Source organism: Notolepis coatsorum (assembly GCF_963971535.1).
Source record: "Notolepis coatsorum genome assembly, chromosome: 2".
NCBI lineage: Eukaryota > Metazoa > Chordata > Actinopteri > Aulopiformes > Paralepididae > Notolepis > Notolepis coatsorum.
Window position 1 is genome coordinate 171,160,850 of NC_140166.1, and position 21,005 is coordinate 171,181,854.

Consider the following 21,005-nt stretch of genomic DNA (forward strand, 5'->3'; position numbering starts at 1 on the left):
CCAGCCCCATCAGGAGCTCAGATGTGAAAAAAGCGCCCCCTATCGTCTCCCAGATGGTAATGCACCCTTCAGGAATGGACTCAATGAAAATGGATGAGAAAAAAAAAATCCGGAATCCACATTTTACTTCTCACGCATGTAACCGGAGATGATCCCAGTCATTGTGGAGCCTCAGAACAGAGTGTAATATGTGTTTACAGTACGTAGCATTGGATCAATAAAAGGATCGATTTTTGGAATGGCGATCAGGAATTGGAATAATCTTTTTGGATACCATCTGATCTCAGGTAAGGAATCTATTTTACCAGTCTTAGGATAATCAGACCTGTTTTCACAAAGATATAAGCTTTTCCCCTATGTGTGATATGGCTGTTTGGCTGTGCGAGCGATCAGGAACTAAGAGAATCGATTCTCAGCTCGCGGCACCAGCGTGCGTACGTACACATATACTATCGATAATCTAGCGTTTATTTGAAAACGATTCATAAATAGGCCGAAAAATGACAACGTTCTAGAATATTCCAGTACAGGGCGTTTATCACGGAATCTTTTTATTTTCCTTGAAAACTAGGGCTTTTCAAAATGCTATAAAACGGAAATGAATCGATAAAAAAACAATCCGCTTTGACAATGTTGACTGGAAAATGAGTCATTGATAAGCGACGGGCAGATTAGACACATAGCCATAATTTAAAACATAGATTAGGCGATATTAACGCTAACATTGAAGTGGATGGTGGGCATTCAAGCACTAAATCGTGCGCCCCCTGCTGGGCACTGAAAGTGTTAAACATCAACTCAACGTCAACACTCTGGTCAGACAGTTCCCTCTGTGTGTAATACAGACAGTCTTCACACATTCATAAATAACACTTACAGAAAAGCGTATTGTGCACTGTAATAAAAGCCGTTTTGTTCAATGGGGGATTTTTTTATGTACCGAATACCGTGATATACTGTACCATGAAACCATGGTATTTTCGCCCAAGGTTATCGTACCCTCAAAATGTCATACCGGCACATGCCTAGTCTACACTATAGGCTACACTACTAGGTCTACACTATACTATAGTTTAAGGCTACTTTCACTGTTTTACTGCATTACAATACTGTTATATTGTTGTTTTTTCATCAATAAAAAAAACTATATTACATATATATTGTTGGTGCTCCTTACATTTTGGTGGGTGCTCCTAAATTTTAGCTGGTGCTCCAAACTTTTTGAAGTTGGAAGCACCAGTGCTACCAAGTAAAAATGTTAATTTCGAGCCCTGGGCTATCATAAATTAGCACGAGTGTGTGTAGTACAGGTGTGTGTGTGCGTGTGCAGCTATCCTGTGTGTGCACGGTACAGCTGTGTCCTTTGGGAGCATTTTTTAGCTAATGTCTATATTAGGGCTGTCTTAAACACTTAGAAGCTTCGAAATTATGATATTTATTTTAAAAAAAATTGGTGCAAAATCAACTCTGCCTCTCTTTGTTAACTACAACAAGCAATGCTGTTTGTTATTTAAGATGAGGTCGGACTCGGCACTGACAGATTTGTGTTCATTGTGCTGCTTTTATAAAGCCTCAAATGACGGCTTACAATATTTCATGAAAGCAAAGTGTTTTAAATTGTTTGTCTAAGATTTAAAAAGGTTTTAACATTACAGCACTGACAAAGTTGAACAAAGTGCTGTACAAGTCCCACAACAAACAAATTAAAATCGAATCTCGGCCCCGAAGTTTCGAATTCCGAAAAAGATTAGAAGGTCAGCCCTAGTCTATTGTATAAAGTCTTGTATACTGTCCATATGTTTATTTATAAGTTAGTTCACCAACTAAATTAGCATGTGTGTGTGTAGTACAGGTGTGTGTGCGTGTGCAGCTATCCTGTGTGTGCGCGGTACAGCGGTGTCCTTTGGGAGCATTTTTGAGCTAATTTAGTTCGCCAACTATTAGACGCTGATTCATCGGAAGATGCATGGGGCCCGACAAGACGTTGCGGACCTGATCAAGCTGATCAAGGTGCGTTTCAGTGTTCTTATTTGGACACATATCTCTTGAAACTATTTCTTTATATTTATATCCATATTTATATCCATTCTATTCTATGATGTCATTTGTATGTACGTGCATGTACAATTGTAAATACTGTATTCATGTTACTGTGTTCTCAAATAAAAGATAAAAACTAGGGATGTCCGATATTATCGGCCTACCGATATTGGCATAAAAATGTGATATCGGAAAATAGCGGTATCGGTTTCCCCAAATATATATATATATATTTTTTTTTACATTTATTTAACCTTTATTTACCCAGGCAAGCAAGTAAGAACAAATTATTATTTTATTTATTGTCAAAGTATGCATAATGTTGTGTTAACACTATGGCGACCGGAGCCCCACAGCGATTTATGCCTCAGAGGACAGCGGTTTGTTTACAAACCTATGTACTTTCTAAGAGATATATATATAATTTATAGTATTGCTATCTGTCCATTATCATTGTCACTTGAGTGCATAAACCGTGCCTTCATAATGGCTTAAAGAAAATAAAAATCCATCGGTTGGTTGTCATTTTATAGCGTCGTGAATATAAGGTTTATCGCGCTTTTCGTCTCTTCTTTTTTTCAGGCTAAACGTTGGCGCCGTTATATCAAACGCCATTTCTGCTGTATATATACGAATGAAATAAAACAAACTGCGTAGCATCCGGACTATTACAGAGCATCTATGGATGAAATGGGGGCGGCGGGGAACGCCGATTCGTTTTATTGATTAGCAATAGAGTGTGCGTTCAGGTAGCCAATGTCAGTGGTCTATCACGTTAGGTTTTAAAACAATGTCCAATCCAGCTGTAATTTGGGGTAATAGTATCCTACTGTCAGGCCATGTGATCGCCGGCAGCATTTCTTCATTAGTCATCGGATTCTGGTAGATCGATATGTACATTGGCTAATCATAAATCCCATTATTCCAGCCTGAAAAATACGTTCAGTAACTGGATCAAAGATGGAGGGTCTTCGTTTGGAATCGAGGCTCATATGATCCGCCCACAGGACTGTAAAGATTTTTTTTTTTAAATCCCCTCAATGATACTGTAGTGGAGCGATGGCGCGCCTAAGCGGATCTGGCCGGTAGTGCATGTTTCGAAAATCAAATATGTGGGTAGGTAATGGATCTCGATAGCGGACGTTAATAGCGTTATAAATATGGAATAAAACAATAACAACTTGCCACGAGTATATACGTGGCTCTGGTCCACAACGCATGGAATCGAAACACGTATATACTCGTGTCTGGTCCTTAAAGTGTTAATTACATGACAAGAGATATGTAATGTTAATTACCTGAAATTATTCCGTTTTTTGGGGATGGAAACCCTGCATATATCGGTATCGGAAATTAAGAGTTGGACAATATCGGTATATCGGTATCGGTAAAAAAGCCAATATCGAGCATCCCTAATAAAAACCCAATGCCACAGCTGGCTAGGTGGGGGGAGGGGGAAATGCTGCCACACCTGGCAGCAGGGGGAGGGGGAAATGCAATTTTCTGTATGTTAGAAGTGACATTTGACTTTGATCCCAGCCTCAGAAAACGAGTCCTATGGGGCTCAATGGCTACCATTAGGGATGGGTACCGAAACACGTCGGTACTACCGAGTATCGATTCATGTGAGATCCAACGGTGCCAATTTTCGGTTATTTATTTATTTAGTTTACTGCAAAACGAAACCACACGTTAAGCGGTTCAGCTTGTGCAAACCAAGCGTTGTGTGTGTGTGTGTGTGTGTGTGTGTGCGCGCGCGAGTGTGAGAGTGAAAGTGAGAGAGAGAGAGAGCAAGAGAGAGAGTGTGTGTGTGCGAGCAAGCATGAGAGTAAGTTACTTTACTTACTAAGTGTAGTAAGATGACGGAGGCCCGCTAACATAGGCTACACCATAGATATATATAATAAACATAATTATGCGTTACACTGCCCCAGAGCCTTCTAAAAAGATTCATTATAATAACTTGGCTCTCGCTCTGCACTGCCCCAGGTGAGAGACAACCAAACATGTCGTGAAGACCCGCCCTACTCTGCCTCTGATTCGCAGACTGTGGGTGGGGGAATGTGATTGGACCAAAGCATAGTTCAGTTGACAGACACACAGACAGTGGAGCAGTCGACATGCAGAGTGACAGAGACACTGCTCCTGCTTGCAGTTGAGATAGCGGAGAATTTTGACTCGAGAGTCGTTGCATGTTGGCGCTGTCTCGCAGATAATACATATGAAAAGAATAATTTGTGTGTGACTGTGTATATATATATATTAAGGCCGGGCCGTTAACGCATTTACCGGGCTAAGTTAACGGCAGACTATTATCGCGCGATAAAAGAATTGTCGGCGTTAATCTATTCTCAAAATTGGGTCTGGGAGCCAATTACATTAGCTGATGTATACCTGGTCGAATTACTCTGTGTGTGCGTAGAACTCCTGTGTGGGGAGACACGTTGTGGGCGTGTTTGTTTACACACTGCTACTGTACTACACTCGTGTCGCCAATAAACATAATAGTTCAAGACATTGCATCGGTCTGAGAGAAGAATCAAGCATCGGAAATACATATGGACTGCAGTATTCTGTTGTGGATGGTTAAAACCTTTGTTTACATATTGTGGTGTGGATTAAAACGTTTGTTTTCTGCCTGGCTGAAATCAAGCTGGCAGGCTTGTTCGAAGTTGAACACAGCTAGAACCTCCACCACAAGTCTCTGTAAGTAAGCTAGCTAATGGCTAATGTATCCTTACACTACTGACAAGTATTTTCATATCTTAACCAACGTTGCAACTTGCAAGGCGCTTATAATGAAACGTTCCAATGGCGACATGAATTGTTCATCAATTCATTCAACCTAGCGTGCACTTATTTTCAACCTAGAACCTAAGCGCGCGCTCTCTCTCGCTCTCGCTCTCTCTCTCTCTCTCTCTCTGTCTGTGGGTCCTTCATTGCCGTCTTTGATTTAATGTTATCCTCTTACATAAAGGCCTCATGTCGTATTTGGGTAAGACTTCAAATTAGCCATTTTAAACTCCAGGATTGCAGATAGATTAATCTAGATTAAAAAATGTAATCTTTAATGTTATCCTCTTACATAAAGGCCTCATGTCGTATTTGGGCAGACTTCAAATTAGGCATTTTAATCTCCAGGATTGCAGATAGATTCATCTAGATTAAAAAATGTCATCTATGCCCACCTCTAATATATATATATGTTCTAAATAAATAATAATAACTTTATTTGTATAGCACCTTTCATACAGGGGATTGCAGTTCAAAGTGCTTTACATCAGTAAGATGTAAATAATAAAGGGGATTGCAGTTCAAAGTGCTTTACATCAGTAAGATGTAAATAATAAAGGGGATTGCAGTTCAAAGTGCTTTACATCAGTAAGATGTAAATAATAATAAAGTAATAATAATACATTATTTATTTATTAAATATTAAGTTTGGATTTTTTTAGGTGGGTAGATAAAAATTTTTGAGACTAAAGTACCGAAAAAAGGTACCGTTAGGTACCAGTATCGATTCAGAGGTACCGGTACCGTATCGGTTCAAATGTGAACGGTACCCATCCCTAGCTACCATACAATGGCACACATCACACTACACAATGGCTGAACTAACCACCCCTCCCCCAGCACCTAGTGGGTTTTTATTTTTTATTTGAGAACACAGTATTTACAATTGTACATGCACGTACATTACCCAGCAGCTGCCTAGTATATGTGTTGAGAGCAGATGTATATTATATTTATATGACCGATTCTATCACATGTCATGTGCATGTACAATTGTAAATACTTATTCATGCTGTGTTCTGGACAACAATGTCCTTTTTACTCTCACCCATCAAATAAAAAAGATCCCACACTGCCACACCTGGCAGCAGGGTGGAGGGGGAAATGCAATTCTCTGTATGTTAGAAGTGACATTTGACTTTGTGATCCCAGTCTCAGAAGACAAATCCTCCGGCGATGAGGGAGGAACCACTAGCAGGTCGACCACACCATCCCTCTTAGGTGAGAACAAGGCTATAATAATGTGTATGGTGTGTAACTCTTAGGTGAGAACAAGGCTATAATAATGTGTATGGTGTGTAAGAATGTGTGGTGTGGCATTGCACATGCACAGACATGTAGATAAAATGTCCTAAAGGACAATGAATCTAATCGAATGTATATATTTGTTACGTTCATGTGATTCCAGAACCAGAGGCGACTGAGGAGGACACAGGGATCACAGGGACAGGGGAAGCATCTCATTCTAGGCAGAGGGGTAAGTTACCAGGCCTCACTCTCTCACACACACACACTCACTCATTCACTCACACAAAGTTTCTAACTACATGTTATAGGCATGTTTGTCTACAGTAGGGTGTACGGGGTAGGCTAGTTATGGTAATAATTGTATATTTGTATAATTGACAGGTCGAGGGATGCAAAGGGGATGAGGTGCTCGTGCGAGGAGCAGGTCAGCTGCTCGTGCTGGGAGCCAGGAGACCTGGCATCATGCCAATTGGGTTCCGAAGGAGATACCATTCACGGCCAGCCCAGGACCACTGAGAGATGCGGCACAACTTTTATCAGACCGGCCATTCGACTTCCTGAGTCTCTTCTTGACAGAGGAGTTCCTGTCTGCAATAGCTACTCAGACAAACATGTATGCCGAGTAAACCATCGCCCTGCTTGACCCAGGCCTGACACACAGCAGGGCTCATGCTTGGAAGCCTGTCGGGGTGGTGGAGTTGAGGCGCTTCTTTGGCCTGTTCTTCCTGACCGGCATCATTAGGAAGCCCAGTATACATATGTACTGGTCCACGGACCCGTTATTCTTCACCCCACACTTCGCAGCGACGATGCCTAGAAATAGGTTTCAGGTCATCTGGAGATTCCTGCACTTCAATGACAATCAGCGTATAGATGCCAATGACAGGCTCTACGAGATCCGCCCTGTCTTTGACCATCTGTTGTTGCGGTTCGGGGAGCTTTTCCAGCCCAGCCGCGACATCAGCATTGATGAGGGCATGATGTTATGGCGTGGGCGCCTGGCCTTCCGGGTCTATAATCCCCAGAAGCCCATCAAATACGGTATCAAGTCATACATCATCTGTGACTCGGGTACTGGCTACTGCTTTGGGATGCAGCCATACTGTGAGGAAACGGGGACCCTCGGGGACACCGTTCTGGGGCTCCTAGGACGCCTGGCTGGGCAGGGCTACAGACTGTACATGGGCAACCTGTACAATTCTGTGGCCCTGTCCGACAGGCTCCTACACTTGCGGACCCACATCTGTGGCACCCTGAGGAAGCACAGGGGGGAACCGCCAGCTATACGAGATGTATCCAATGCCGACCTTGAGGTGGGGAGGACCATGTCCCTACACAACAATCGGGTCATGGTCCTAGCATGGAGGGACAAGAAAATAGTAAAGATGATCAGCAGCTTCCACCAGGACACATTGGAAGCCGCCCACGTGTGGTAAAGAGGTCAGAAAGAGAGGGTTGCCGTGCAGAGGCCGACATGTGTGGTGGCGTACAATCAATACATGAATGGTGTTGATAAGTTGGATCAGAACGTTGCTTATTACCCTTGTGTAAGGAAGAGTGAAAAGTGGACCAAAAAGTTTGTGTTGTATTTGTTTCAAATAGCTCTGTCCAATGCGTTTGTTTTGTACAGATGCAGAAACCCAGCAGGACAGCACAGGACGATGCTCCAATTCGTTACCAGTGTGGTGCGACACACAACAGGGGGTGGTGAGGCAGCAGGGGATGGTGAGGAAGCGGGGATTGAGAAGGCAGGTGGTGATGAGGCAGCAGGGGATCTTGAGGTGGGTGCTGAGGAGATGGCGGGGGCTGAGGAGGTGGGGGGTGGCAGGTGGCGCAAGGAACCTAGGGCCCCACCCGGAGGCCTGTTACTGTTCCGCAACTGTAAGTTACTTCCGGGGTAGGCCTGATTGGCCCCGACAGGCACGTGACAGGCGCGGCCACGCCCCGCGGCAGCCTCAGGACGCGCAACGAGGCTGCTGAGAGCTGTCGCGCGGAAATAGGCTGTCTATTGCCATTCTCTAAGACAAACTCTAACCTTAACCAGCTCCTTAACAGCGCCTAAACTTAACCCTTTAACCTTAAGCAACTCCGAAACTATGCCTAACCTTAACCTTAACCTTAACCATGCCTAACCTTAACCACAAGGCATAACCAACTCCGAAAGAATATTGCCATTCTCTAAGACAAACTCTAACCTTAACCAGCTCCTTAACAGCACCTAAACTTAACCCTTTAACCTTAAGCAACTCCGAAACTATGCCTAACCTTAACCTTAACCTTAACCATGCCTAACCTTAACCATAAGGCATAACCAACTCCGAAAGAATATTGCCATTCTCTAAGACAAACTCTAACCTTAACCAGCTCCTTAACAGCGCCTAAACTTAACCTTTCTAACCATAACCAACTCCGAAACAATGCCTAACCTTAACCAACTCCGAAACAATGCTTAAAGTTAACATGCCTAAACTTAACGGCGAACGAATGCACGTTAAAAAAAAAAAAAAAAAAAATGAAGGGAATCGAACTCGCCAGCAACGGACGGTAGGATCCACACCAATGCAGCGTTGCCAATTGAGCTATTTCTGGATAGTGAAAAAGGGCGTATTACTGCTACATAATGCTGCCGCGGAGAGTGCCCCACGGCAGAGAAAGTTGCGCGGAGGCTGCCGCGGGGCGTGGCCGCGCCTGTCACGTGCCTGTCGGGGCCAATCAGGCCTACCCCGGAAGTAACTTACAGTTGCGGAACAGTAACAGGCCACCCGGAGACCCGCAGAATAGATTGGTTGGCGGAATTAGGACACATGGTACGGCGACGTACGCAGCCACGCCGATGAAGAAGTATCCAGCCAGAGTCTGCAGGGTGTGCAGTAAGCATGGCAAAAGACGCGAAACAAGGTTCTATTGCACATCCTGCAGTGTCCCACTTCATCGTGGAGAGTGTTTCACTCTCTACCATACAAAGAGAGATTATGCTAGTTGAGCGTAATAATCCCTCTTCATATGGTACAGAGTGAAACACGTGGCTGTGTACTTCCTCGTACCATGTGTAACACTGAGTTACAGTTATGCTAGCTGAGTGTTGTGGCAATTCCAGGTGTAGGGGTGGCAGAATAAACAACACAGACAGGTTGCAGTTCCCAAAATGATAGACTTCTTTATTTTCTAATAAACAACCAGCATCTACAAATGTGTTACTACACATTAAACAACATTATTTAATGATGAACAAATCAAGTACAAACAATGTTGATAATGAGTTATAAATAATATAGAACTAATCTGTAAATGTTATACAAATATAGTTATAAATGATTTAATAATCATTTATGAATGTATATAAATGGTTTGTTCATGATTAGTTCATTATCCACTAATGCGTTATAAATACTTTGTAAATGGTATACAAATATAGTTATAAATGATTTAATAATCATTTATGAATGTATATAAATGGTTTGTTCATGATTAGTTCATTATCTACAAATACCTTATAAATGTATTATAACAGGGTGTTATTATAAAGTGCTACCAGTCTATCTATATATTACAGTTTACATACCTGTATGATAGCCATGTACAATAATACTATTATACTGTATATACCATATATATCCCTATATCGGATATCCCTAAAACTGTTGGATATATCTGCATATATCCATGTTCACATACTTGTATGAATACCTGTATCAATATTAGTATAATCTGTATATATCCCATACCTACTCTTACTAGTTATACCACTGGTCAGTATGGCTTACAACAATAGTATATTTATACCTGTATCACTGTACATAATTACATACTTATATATTACATACATAATTATACTGTACATACATCAGTTTAGCATTATTACTCAGTAGCCTGTAATATCACATTTAATCACCTATACATTGTATATTGATAATGCACTTTACTGTTACATTATTTTTGTTGTACTGTAGTTGCGCTGTGCAATGACAAAAAATCGGAATGTAATCGAATCATATCTCTAGATACATGGCGCACAAATGCAGTGGGCATGATGGTTATACACGTATCAACACACACACACACACACGCACACACACACACACACACACCCACACCCACCCACACACAACAGACACATCTGAACAGATTAAAATTAGAAGTTGGCTGGTTCGGCTGCGTGACAGGGGGCTTGACGAGAGCATATACCCTATAAATATGTACAGCAACAATTAGCGGCTGAATGGGACTAAGTATTCACTGTGAGAAAGAAAAGAAAGCATCTGCATTTTCAATGCAAATTCAATATGATGAGAGAGAGAGAGAGAGAGAGCACTTGTCATTTGAATTGAGAGAGAGAGAGCACTTGTCATTTGAATTGATGTTCTCTCTGAATGTAACATCCATAACGCTGGAATTGCCCACTACTGAGCGCTCCTTTCTATTTCTCTCACGGCCGAGGTTCCTTCCTTCCTTCCTTGCACATAAAAAGCAGCTCGAGATGCGTTGTTACAGAGGTCCACGCTGCTATTATGAAATGACCCGAAATGTATGTAAGCTTGTCAAATAAAGCCCATTTGAATTGAGAGAGCGAGAGTGTGTGTGTGTATGTAAGCTTTTTTTTTCTTTATCTGAGAGAATGTCCGCGAATGTCCTCAGACTCCTCACGCAGGAGAAACGACTGCAAAAAGTCGAGGTGGATAATAAGCAAGAGATAATTCATACATATTATGAAAAGCCAATCTGTTGTTTAGAATTTGGATGGGGGGGGGGGTAGGCTCAGATACGTCTCAGTCTCACGCCTCTGCGGGGTCTAACACCTATTCACAGCGCACACACCGCTATTGTGTGTGTGCGCGCGTCCATGTATGTGCGTTTCGTGACGCGCTGTAGTTTTCCTCGCAAACGGAGATAATTACAATCATACCATCTAGCAAGAATTAAACATATTTACAAGTCGTATTACGTTTAGCAAATAAGGAGACGTACTGTATACATTACTAGAAATGGTCATTTTTAAATTTTTATCGATTTCTGAAAATATGTACTTTTTGAGCATTTAGAAGCCATTCTAATTATTTTGTTCTCCGCCGACGGGTTCAAAAAGGAGAAGCTCTTCAGCTTAGACCCCTATGGGTTTTATCATATTGACTCATTAGTCTAGTCTCGAGTTCACGAGATCTTCCCTCACTCAACTAAGCTGTTCTGATTTGACGGTATTGCTGACGTGAATAAGGTACTGATTTGCAGTAACGCCCCCTCTATGGTTGTAGCGCATAGTGTTACCCGACACTTCCTCAAACAGAGTGAGGCGGAGAGGGAGAGAGAGAGAGAGAGAGGAGCATTTACACACACAACCTGGACCGCGCGGGGAAGCAGTGGCACGCATTTACACACACAACCTGGACCGCGCGGGGGAAGCAGTGGAGAGATAACTGTATGCTCTGCGTCCCTCTCCCTCTCTCTCTCTGTCTCTCTGTCTGACAATCGCAGACTGTGGGTGACTGTCACCCAAAGCGCTTATGGGCGGAGCCCATCCAAAAATAGCCTGAAATCCTGAGGCTGAAAAATGATGCTTTTGAATACTTAACACTTTAATCGCCGGAAACGCCGTAACTCGTCATTCCCCGCCATGCCCATTCTGCCGAAGACGCCGTAACATGTCTTTGATATCAATATTTCAAAAATCTGTGATCGAAATCATATTTCTCCCCCGGGGACCTGAGATATACTGCTGAGCTCCACTCAACTCTCTAACGGTTCAAGAGCGCCATCTGGTGGCCGATCGGCAGATCGCCCAACAGGAAGTCATGTGGATGAAGTGGTGCTCACCCATATTTCGTCCGGGCACTCGCTATCATTAGCAGGACTCCATCTTGACACAATGGATGTCGATCGGTTGCAAATGCCTCGACAAACAACATGATTTGGACGTATATACTATTATACAACCTGGAAATGGATCGGGTATTTCTACATCCCATAATATGAATATCTCTGCTCCACGCTCATCGCCCAACGGCGCGAGGAAGATACGGTAAGATCCAGCGTTATTTTCCAACGTGTTCTTTACTAACTGCTCTGATGATCATATCACCCACACTAGATGAATGATATAACGTTGCCCACGGAATTATAAACGACCCCCCGCCCATCCGGTCAACATCAGATCATACGTAGTAACTCCTAGAAGCACATCCATTTGAAATTTTTTATCTCGCACAGATTCCTACCAAACTGTATTTGATCATCAATATAATGCATTTAGGGCTATAAATCAAGTTCTGGAGAAAGCTGCAGAAAACGATAAAAACATACTTATACTTTAGACCGTATTTTAGTATGAATATGTGAATGAAAAAGTATAACGTTGCTACACCCTGAACAATAGATATAGGACATTGAATGGGCCATAATAATGTCAATTTAGCAATACAATTTAAAAAGTTATAGCCCTGCAAAGAAGGGGAACTTCTCCATAGACAAATAGAGATGGCGAGGGATCGTAAATTATGAATTTAACCATGGCGATCAAAGTGTTAATTAGAAATATAAAACAATGCATTTTTTTGGAAAACAAACTTACAGAGGTGTTCCATAGACTCACAGAAATTGTGTAAAGTTTCCCAAATAGTGCAAGGAATAGCAATGCATGTCCCCTTTAACTATTTAATTATTGAGTTATTGCACTGCACTGGCAGTTGAACAGCATTGAACTGAACTGAATTGAAAAACAAAAACTCATAACTGAACTGCACTGGCACTGTTTGCAGATGTACTGTTATTAAAGTTAGTTAAAAACATAATTTTGTATAGTTTATTTTTGTTAAATCCAAAGAAAAAAATATCTGAAATCCGAAAACAGGACAATTAAAAACGGAGAAATCCGAAAATAGGAAAATTCATATCCGAAAACAGGAAAAGATCAAACAGATTTCATAGGGTGAGTTAATAAATTCACTCTGAAAATCTGCTCCGCTTTGATAAACTGACTCTTTGGTCAGAGCGTCCAGTGGGCACTCTGAGCCCTGAGTGCGCTCGCTCTGACACTGGTTGTAAATAGTTATGAGTGTTGTATGTGCCTCCCTGTATTGTAAATAGTTCATATGTGTGTTGTCACTACTGTATGTAAATACGTTTGTAAATAAACTTACAAATAAATACAATTTAAATAATTGTAAATAAGTACATGTATGTGTTGTAAATAAATAGTTAATATTTATTTACCTAAATTATGTGCAATCATTTAATTTCAGCTCAGTGTAGAGAAATGCACCGATACTAACAACTGCCTTACTGCGCGCGTCTATGACAACACTGTTGAGACCACGTATCCGTGACACGCGCGCCCCGCAACAACACTAGTAAAATCCTAAGGGAAACACTGAACACCATACTCAAAATGCCTATACATGATTTGTTTGAGCTGCAAATTAAAAATTGGGGGGGGAACACTGTATAACTGTACAAGCAAAACTGTACATTGGAATATTTACAACCATACTAGGTAATTTACTGTACATTGGAGGGGGTTGGGGGGGGGGAACACTGTACAAACAAGCAAAACTGTACATTGGAATATTGACAACCATACTAGGTAATTTACTGTACATTGGAGGGGGTTGGGTTAGGACATTTACAGGGGCCAGTTTCGAATTGCAGTCTCCCGTAGGTGTTCTTTGAGAGTGGTTTTGAAAGTGGGTAGTGATTCACATTCCTTTACAGCTTTAGGTAGGGCGTTCCACATTGATGTGGCATAATTGCGAAGCGTGTTTAGTCCCTTGTTTGAGCCGAATCTGGGTTTAACATGATTTGTGGAGCTCCCTCTGGTGTTGTGATCGTGGTATTCACTGACCTTTGGGAAGTATTTTGACATGTACATGGGTACCTTGGTCGCAGGGCCGGACTGGGGAAATAATTCATACCGGGAGATATAGCGCGAAATATAGCCCCAGTCAGGCCACTTTTTAAGCGGGGGGTCTGGGGGTCCCCCACCAGGAAATTTTTTGTTACAAAGACATAATTTCCTGCATTCTGGTGAATTTTAGTGCATGTGAATCACAAACTAATGAGCCAACAATTGCTTAGTAGAATGTACTGTTATGGACCTCAAATAAAACTGTTGTGGCACTAGCAATGTTACTCTCTCCACATTCAAAAAGAAAAAAGCAAGAGCACAACATATTTTCTATTTACTATTATAATACAGTTAACCACTCTCTCCTGTAAGGGCCTTTCTTTTTCTTTGTTTTATCCCTCTCTCCTCCACCCTTTCTCTTTCTTCCACTGTCCATCTTGACATCAACGTTAATTGACTTTCGCTCTACTGTATCTCTCCCGAGTCCCTCACTACCTGGCTCATTGCCTGGCTGTTATTCTGCATCTGAGTGCCGTCTGCCATTCCATTCGCCGCCTCCGCTGTCAATCAGTTGTATCGCCTGGTCCCGCCTCCACCAATCACAAGCGGCAGCACGGCTCCATTGTGTGTGTGTGTGTGATCCGCCGGCCCGTGAGAGAGAGAGTCAGATAGTTCTCCAACTCTGTGGCAGACAGTGAAATCCTGGTTGTTCCCCACCCATCTAGGTTATCTAACTATCGCGCCTCGCCGCCGCCACAACTAGAAACAATCGCCTGGCAAAAAAAAAAATTTTTTTTTTTTTTTTTTTTTTTCTTTTTTTATGATTTTTTTTTTTTATCTGTGCAGGCCAGGCCACCGGGAAAACTCCCGGTGCTCCCGATGGCCAGTCCGGGCCTGCTTGGTCGTGTAGTGTATCTTGTAGACCAGGCCCATTGCAAGTTGCTGTACTCTGTCGTCTACTCTAAGCCATCCTAGGTTGTCAAAGTGGGCAGGGGTGAGGTGGGTTCTAGGAGTCAGGTCAAGCAGTAGTCTGACCAGTTTGTTTTGAGATGTTTGTAATTTTGTTTTTAGCGCCTTTGAGGTGCTTTGGTACCATGAGGTGCAAGCATAGTCGTAGTACCCTTGAATGAGTGCTCCTGCCAGAGTCTTCAGGGTATTCTTGTTTACCAGAGAGGAGATCCGGTACAAGAATCGAGTTCGTTGGTTGACTTTTTTTATTACATTGGATGCCATTTTGTCACAGGAAAGATTAGCCTCTAGGATGGAACCCAGGTAGGTAACTTCATCTTTCCTTGTGACAATATTGTCACCCACTGTAACTGAGAAGCGGTCGGTCTTGCTGAGTTTGTTATTTGAACCGAAGAGAATGGACTCTGTTTTGCCCATGTGTAATGATAGTTTGTTATCCGCGAGCCATATGCAGATTTTGCCTAGTTCCGAGCTGAGGGTTTTTTCAACCTGTAACTTGTTCTTGTCAGAGACCAGCAGCGCTGAGTCGTCCGCAAACAGGAACAAGTTGCAGTCACAAGCTGACGACATGTCATTTGCATAAATTAGGAACAGTAGCGGTCCTAGTATGCTTCCTTGTGGAACACCACAGCTCACTGTGAGGGGGGGGGGGGATAGGGTACCGTTTACCTCCACCATCTGTTTCCTCCCCTCAAGGTAGGATTGCATCCAGCTCACTGATAGACTATCAAAACCAATTGCTTTTAGCTTGTCAATCAGAATGGAGTGATTGACAGTGTCGAAGGCCTTTTGTAGGTCCAGCATGACCATGCCGCAGTATTTGCCCGCGTCCACCTCTTGTTTGATGTGGTCGTTCAAATAGAGAAGGCATGTGTCAGTGGAGTGGGATGTTCTGAAGCCAGATTGGAATTCGTAGATTAGATTTCTTTCCGCTAGGTACTTTTCGACCTGTTCGTAGACTATTTTTTCCATGACTTTTGAGATGGAGGTAAGAATAGAAACAGGGCGGTAGTTGCCTGGGTCTAATTTGCTGCCCTTTTTGTGCAGAGGGGTCACCCTCGCAATTTTGAAGTCCTTGGGGACGTGTCCCTGTTTTATGGAGAGGTTTATTATGTGTATGGAATGAGGTCAAGTACTGTACCTAGGAATCATATTAGACAAGAACCTAACATTTTATAAACAGGTACATTATGTATGTACGAAGGTCAAGCCTAATTTAAACAGTTTTTGTTTTTTATTAGAAGGGATCTGTCAACTAAAGCTGCTCAACTTTATATGCACGCTATGATTCTTTCCCACTTGTCTTACTGTAAAACATCATGGTCACAAACCTCACAAACCATACTAAAACCCATAACTATAATATACAAACAGGCTATAAAAATCATGGACCGTAAACCAATGCAATGTCATCACTGCTGTGTTTTGAGTAAGAACAATCTTTTCACGTTTGAAAATTTTGTAATTTTCTGTAATATTATACTTGTTTTTAAATGTTTGCACAATCATGTCTCATCATGGACTGGTGGTTAGATGTTGGAGCTCTAGCAGAGCAAACACACAAGCTTCCAATAATGGTGAATACTGTTCCCATGTGCAAGAGTTTGTTTGGACAGTCTGCCTTCTCTGTTAAAGGGGCAAACTTATGGAACTCTCTGCCTACTGGCTTAAAACTGGAGTCCAATGCCAACGTCTTGTTAGATTCTGATCAATCAGCCAGTATCACGTCTTTGTCTGTTTAGCTGGTGTTATCATCTTTCCATCCACTGACCCTGGGTTGTGTTTGTTTGGTTGTTTCTTTGACGTCTCCTCATACTGGCTGTATAATCTTCGTCATCCCCCTTTAATGCATTTCCTGATAAACTTCCCTGCACTACCCCCCTCCGCCACTAAAGGGTTGCAGAGACATTTCCCCACTCCCACCCCTAGATGGCGGCCAACTCAGTCTAGAGTACTCTAGCTGACGTGTCTCTAGTTCGTTCTTATCTCCTTGGGGTGCCTTACGGCCATCTTGTCTGCTCAGTTTTGTTGACATTCTCTCCTTATCTGGTGTCAGCCTCCTTGTGGCTCTTTGCGGCCATCTTGTCTCTGTGCAAATGGCTACTCTCTTTTTTTTTTTTTTTTTTTCCCCTCCATTTTCCTCCGATTTTCTCCCATCCCAATGTTAGTCGTATGCCAATTCCCAGTCCCTTCCTGGTCGCTGCGCACTTACCCCCCACAGTCAGATCATCTGGGAGAGTGGAGGCTACCACGTGCTTCCTCCGACACACGTCCAGCCAATCACCGCTTCTTTTCACCTGGCAGCGCGGATTCTCATTGAGAGGGCGTAGCGTGTGGGAGGACCACACTATCCCCCTCACGTCCAATCCGCGCTTAGCAGGCGCCCCGACCGAACTGTAGGAGTCGCTGTTTACAACGACCCGGACCCACCCCGCCAGCTTCTCCCACCCTCTGATACAGCCAATTGTATCAGTGCAGACGGCCAGCCAAGCTGGTGACAACCCCGGAGCTGTGAGCTGGATTCGAACAGGCAAATCCAGCTCAGCTCCGGGGCTGGTGACTAACGCAATCTCTGCTCGGCCACCTAACCGCCTCAAATGGCTACTCTCTTAAACAAACGGCCGCTGCCCTCCTTTCAAAGGCCTGAAAACACAGCTGTTCTTCTCTCTTTTCATGACAACAAAAAAACAACTGTCTCTTAGAGTCTCGTCGGCAAACAGGTCATAATGATGTCTGCAGGTCACATGAAATTAGATGATCTACTAAACATGCAAGTACTGAACAGGTAAAAATAGAGACTGAATGCCAAATGACGGTAGGTCTGAAAAACATAGGTAAATTCTCCCGACTCACAGTCCCGCATTCCCGCCTCCTTGTGAGGAAAAAAAAAAACCTTATAGTACAGACAAACAAAAATGGAATTAATCCTTAGAGCACTGCCTTCCTTCACCGGCCCGTTTGTTTTCATTCTCTGTAGATAAACCTTGCTCATCAGTCCAATAGTGGCTCAGGCCTTGTCGTTAGCCAGAACCCTTCTCCCGTTAGCCGAAGATAATGATGATGTGGCCCCCCCTCGCCCCCACCGGCGAGGGTGAGAGGGATGAGAGTCTCTGATGGTTTCTTCTCTCCTGTGGGATTAGTTTCTTTGGTCTGCCCTTACCCGGAACCACTGTTAGATTTATATGATCTTCGTCATAGCAACGACGGCCTCGCCCCTCTTCTGGTTGCCATGTGACACGCTGTCATAGCAACTGCTAATAACCTTTCACACACATTAAAAACGTCTGTTTCATTAAAGTCAAACCCTCTCCCTCGCTCCTGTGCCTGCTGCGGTTCTTATCAGCTGTTGATGTTCTGATGGAATGCAAACATTCTGCTCGCTGCTCAGTGTGCTGCTCACACTGACTGCTAAACCGCCTCCCCCACTGTCACCATGCACATTTCTACCTCTCTGACCGGGCCCCTTTAGATGCTGTCATCTCCCCCAATATACATTACATACATTGAAAAACACAGATTTCTCTCAGTCTTCAACAGAGGACTCAAAGTATGGCTGAAAACAAAGCAGCAGTGCTCACAATATGTAGACGCGGACTGGTTTTGTTGTTTTGATCATGGACTCTTGTTCTTGTAACTATTTGTTCTGATTTGTGATTTTAATTCTGTATTATACTGTTAATTTTATTCTATCTTTTAGAAAAGCCTCAATGGACTGGTGTTGAAAACTATCACTTGTGCTATAAACACACAAACAACACATCTGGTCTGTCCACTGTGACTGGTCCAATGTAACTGTGGTGTCCATTTTAAATAAAAGTTTTCATTCATTCATTCATTCATTCCTTTGATTGATTGATTGATTGAAAACTTTATTAACAGATTGCAGAATGGGTACAATACAGTACAGCTCAATACACACAATTGTTAAGGGGATGCAGACCAGAGAAAGACTTTCGTCTTGTTTACATCAGGGTCCCCCATTTTCAATTCATCAGGACATATATGACATACATGACATACAGATAGACAGTACTGCTACATCTATACATTTATGACATACCAGATTTGCAAATACAGTACTGTTTGTGATACAAAAAGAGTCCAGAAAAGAGAGTATATACATTTGACATAAAAACTGTACATTGGGGGAGGTTGGGTAGGTGGGGTGGGGTTGGAAGGTCCGATCGAGGTCCATATCTGAGGAGGTGCCAGGCTGTGTATGGTTCTTCCACACGCTACTGAGGCTTCTGACTGTTTGTTAAATTAATTAATTGTAAAATTGCCAACACGTCTTGTTTCTACCTTGTTACTGATAGACTTCAATCATCCAATCCACCAAACAACACCAAACAAGAGTCAATAGCAACTGCAGAATAAGCTGTTTTTCATGGGCGCAACCCACATACTCAGCTGTGCTGCTCATCCCACAAATGCATGTTCCTTACAAATGGGGCACCATTTAAAAGGGAAATAAACAGGCTTTCCAACGGTATAAAATGTATTGCCAAGAAGCATTGTTAGAACAGAGAAATAATCTACCAAACACAAATCTCCAAACCTTTTGTTCTATGTTTATAAATAAGAAAATGGCTCACTTTCTGCAAATCTTTGTTATTCATATCATGTTTCTCTGAGCTCATACAGTGATATCTAACAACATTTGCAGTAGTGTGTAATAGAATATTCTCTTTATGTTCTATTGTAGGTGTCAAGGCTAAGATGATTATCAATCAGTCCAGAGATAATGTGGCAAGAATGGTTGGAGGGGAAGCAGAGGACATTATTTTCACCTCCGGTGGGACAGAGGTAAGCAGTGATGCTCGTCCATTATTACAGTGAGGTAAGCAGTGATGTTGGTACATTATTAATATTACAGTGAGGTAACGTTGAATGAGCAGTGATGCAGGTACATTATTACAGTGAGGTAATGTTGAATGAACAGTGATGTTGGTACATTATTACAGTGAGGTAACGTTGAATGAACAGTGATGTTGGTACATTATTACAGTGAGGTAACGTTGAATGAACAGTGATGTTGGTACATTATTACAGTGAGGTAACGTTGAATGAACAGTGATGTTGGTACATTATTACAGTGAGGTAACGTTGAATGAACAGTGATGTTGGTACATTATTACAGTGAGGTAACGTTGAATGAACAGTGATGTTGCTACATTATTACAGTGAGGTAATGTTGAATGAACAGTGATGTTGGTACATTATTACAGTGAGGTAACGTTGGATGAGCAGTGATGTTGGTGCATTATTACAGTGAGGTATCATTCCCAACCTGGGGGCGAAAGAAAAGGCAAATACATCATCATGTTTATAATCTTTGGTACAGTAATAATAATAATAATAATAATACACTTTATTTGTATAGCACCTTTCATACAGAAACTGCAGCTCAAAGTGCTTCACAACAGAAAAAAGACACAAAGTGCAGACATACTGTACACTACTGCAGTACATTATTGTACCGTAGTTACTGTAGTAGTAGTAGTAGTAGTAGTAGTATAGGTAGTTATTGTTTTAGTAGAGTAGTAGTGGTAACAATAGTAAAGGCATTGTATATATATATATATATTTATATATATATATATATTTATATATATATACATACATACACTGTATATAAACATAAAGGGCATTGTAAGCGCTAGTCTTGAGTCTGTAATAGCCTAACCCTCTCTCAGGCTAATAACCTAGTGTTCCACACTGCCATGGAGCACTTCAAGAGGAGCTACAAGTCTTCAGAGCAAAGTGAAGGAGAGCTACATTACCGCAATGGAAACACTGACCTTCCACACATTATCATCTCTAATGTGGAACATGACTCAGTCAAACTGACAGCCCAACACCTACTGGAAGACGGAAAGGCTGGTAGGAGAACCCTAGTTTTTATTGATACATTTACAAGAGCATAACTCATGTACCTACTACGAAACAGTCTGTTGTGTTGGTTTTCAAGCTTTCTTGACTAGTATGGAAGTAGGAATCCTGTGGGGACTAAACTTGGGTTATCTCTTTTTTTATTACATTCCCCTTCTAATGATTGCTGTGTCATGCTGACAATAAAGTCCTCTTATCTTATCTTCACTTTTCTTGTCTTGTCGTATCT

At 42.2% G+C, this 21,005-nt stretch overlaps 1 protein-coding gene and 1 long non-coding RNA gene across 3 annotated transcripts in view; both read left to right on the forward strand.

Annotated features, from left to right (window-relative positions):
* Positions 1-21,005, forward strand: part of scly (selenocysteine lyase) — a 58,691-nt gene that overhangs the window by 20,413 nt on the left and 17,273 nt on the right. For both annotated transcript variants that reach the window (XM_084308733.1, XM_084308732.1), the window contains exons 4-5: positions 19,590-19,690; positions 20,581-20,767. In XM_084308733.1, the coding sequence (XP_084164859.1) occupies positions 19,590-19,690; positions 20,581-20,767 (288 nt within the window). The remainder of the gene's footprint in view (positions 1-19,589; positions 19,691-20,580; positions 20,768-21,005) is intronic.
* On the forward strand, positions 5,992-7,778 carry LOC311223957. Its single transcript, XR_014619416.1, has 3 exons — positions 5,992-6,054; positions 6,242-6,310; positions 6,463-7,778. It is a non-coding gene; the product is annotated as an uncharacterized lncRNA (long non-coding RNA).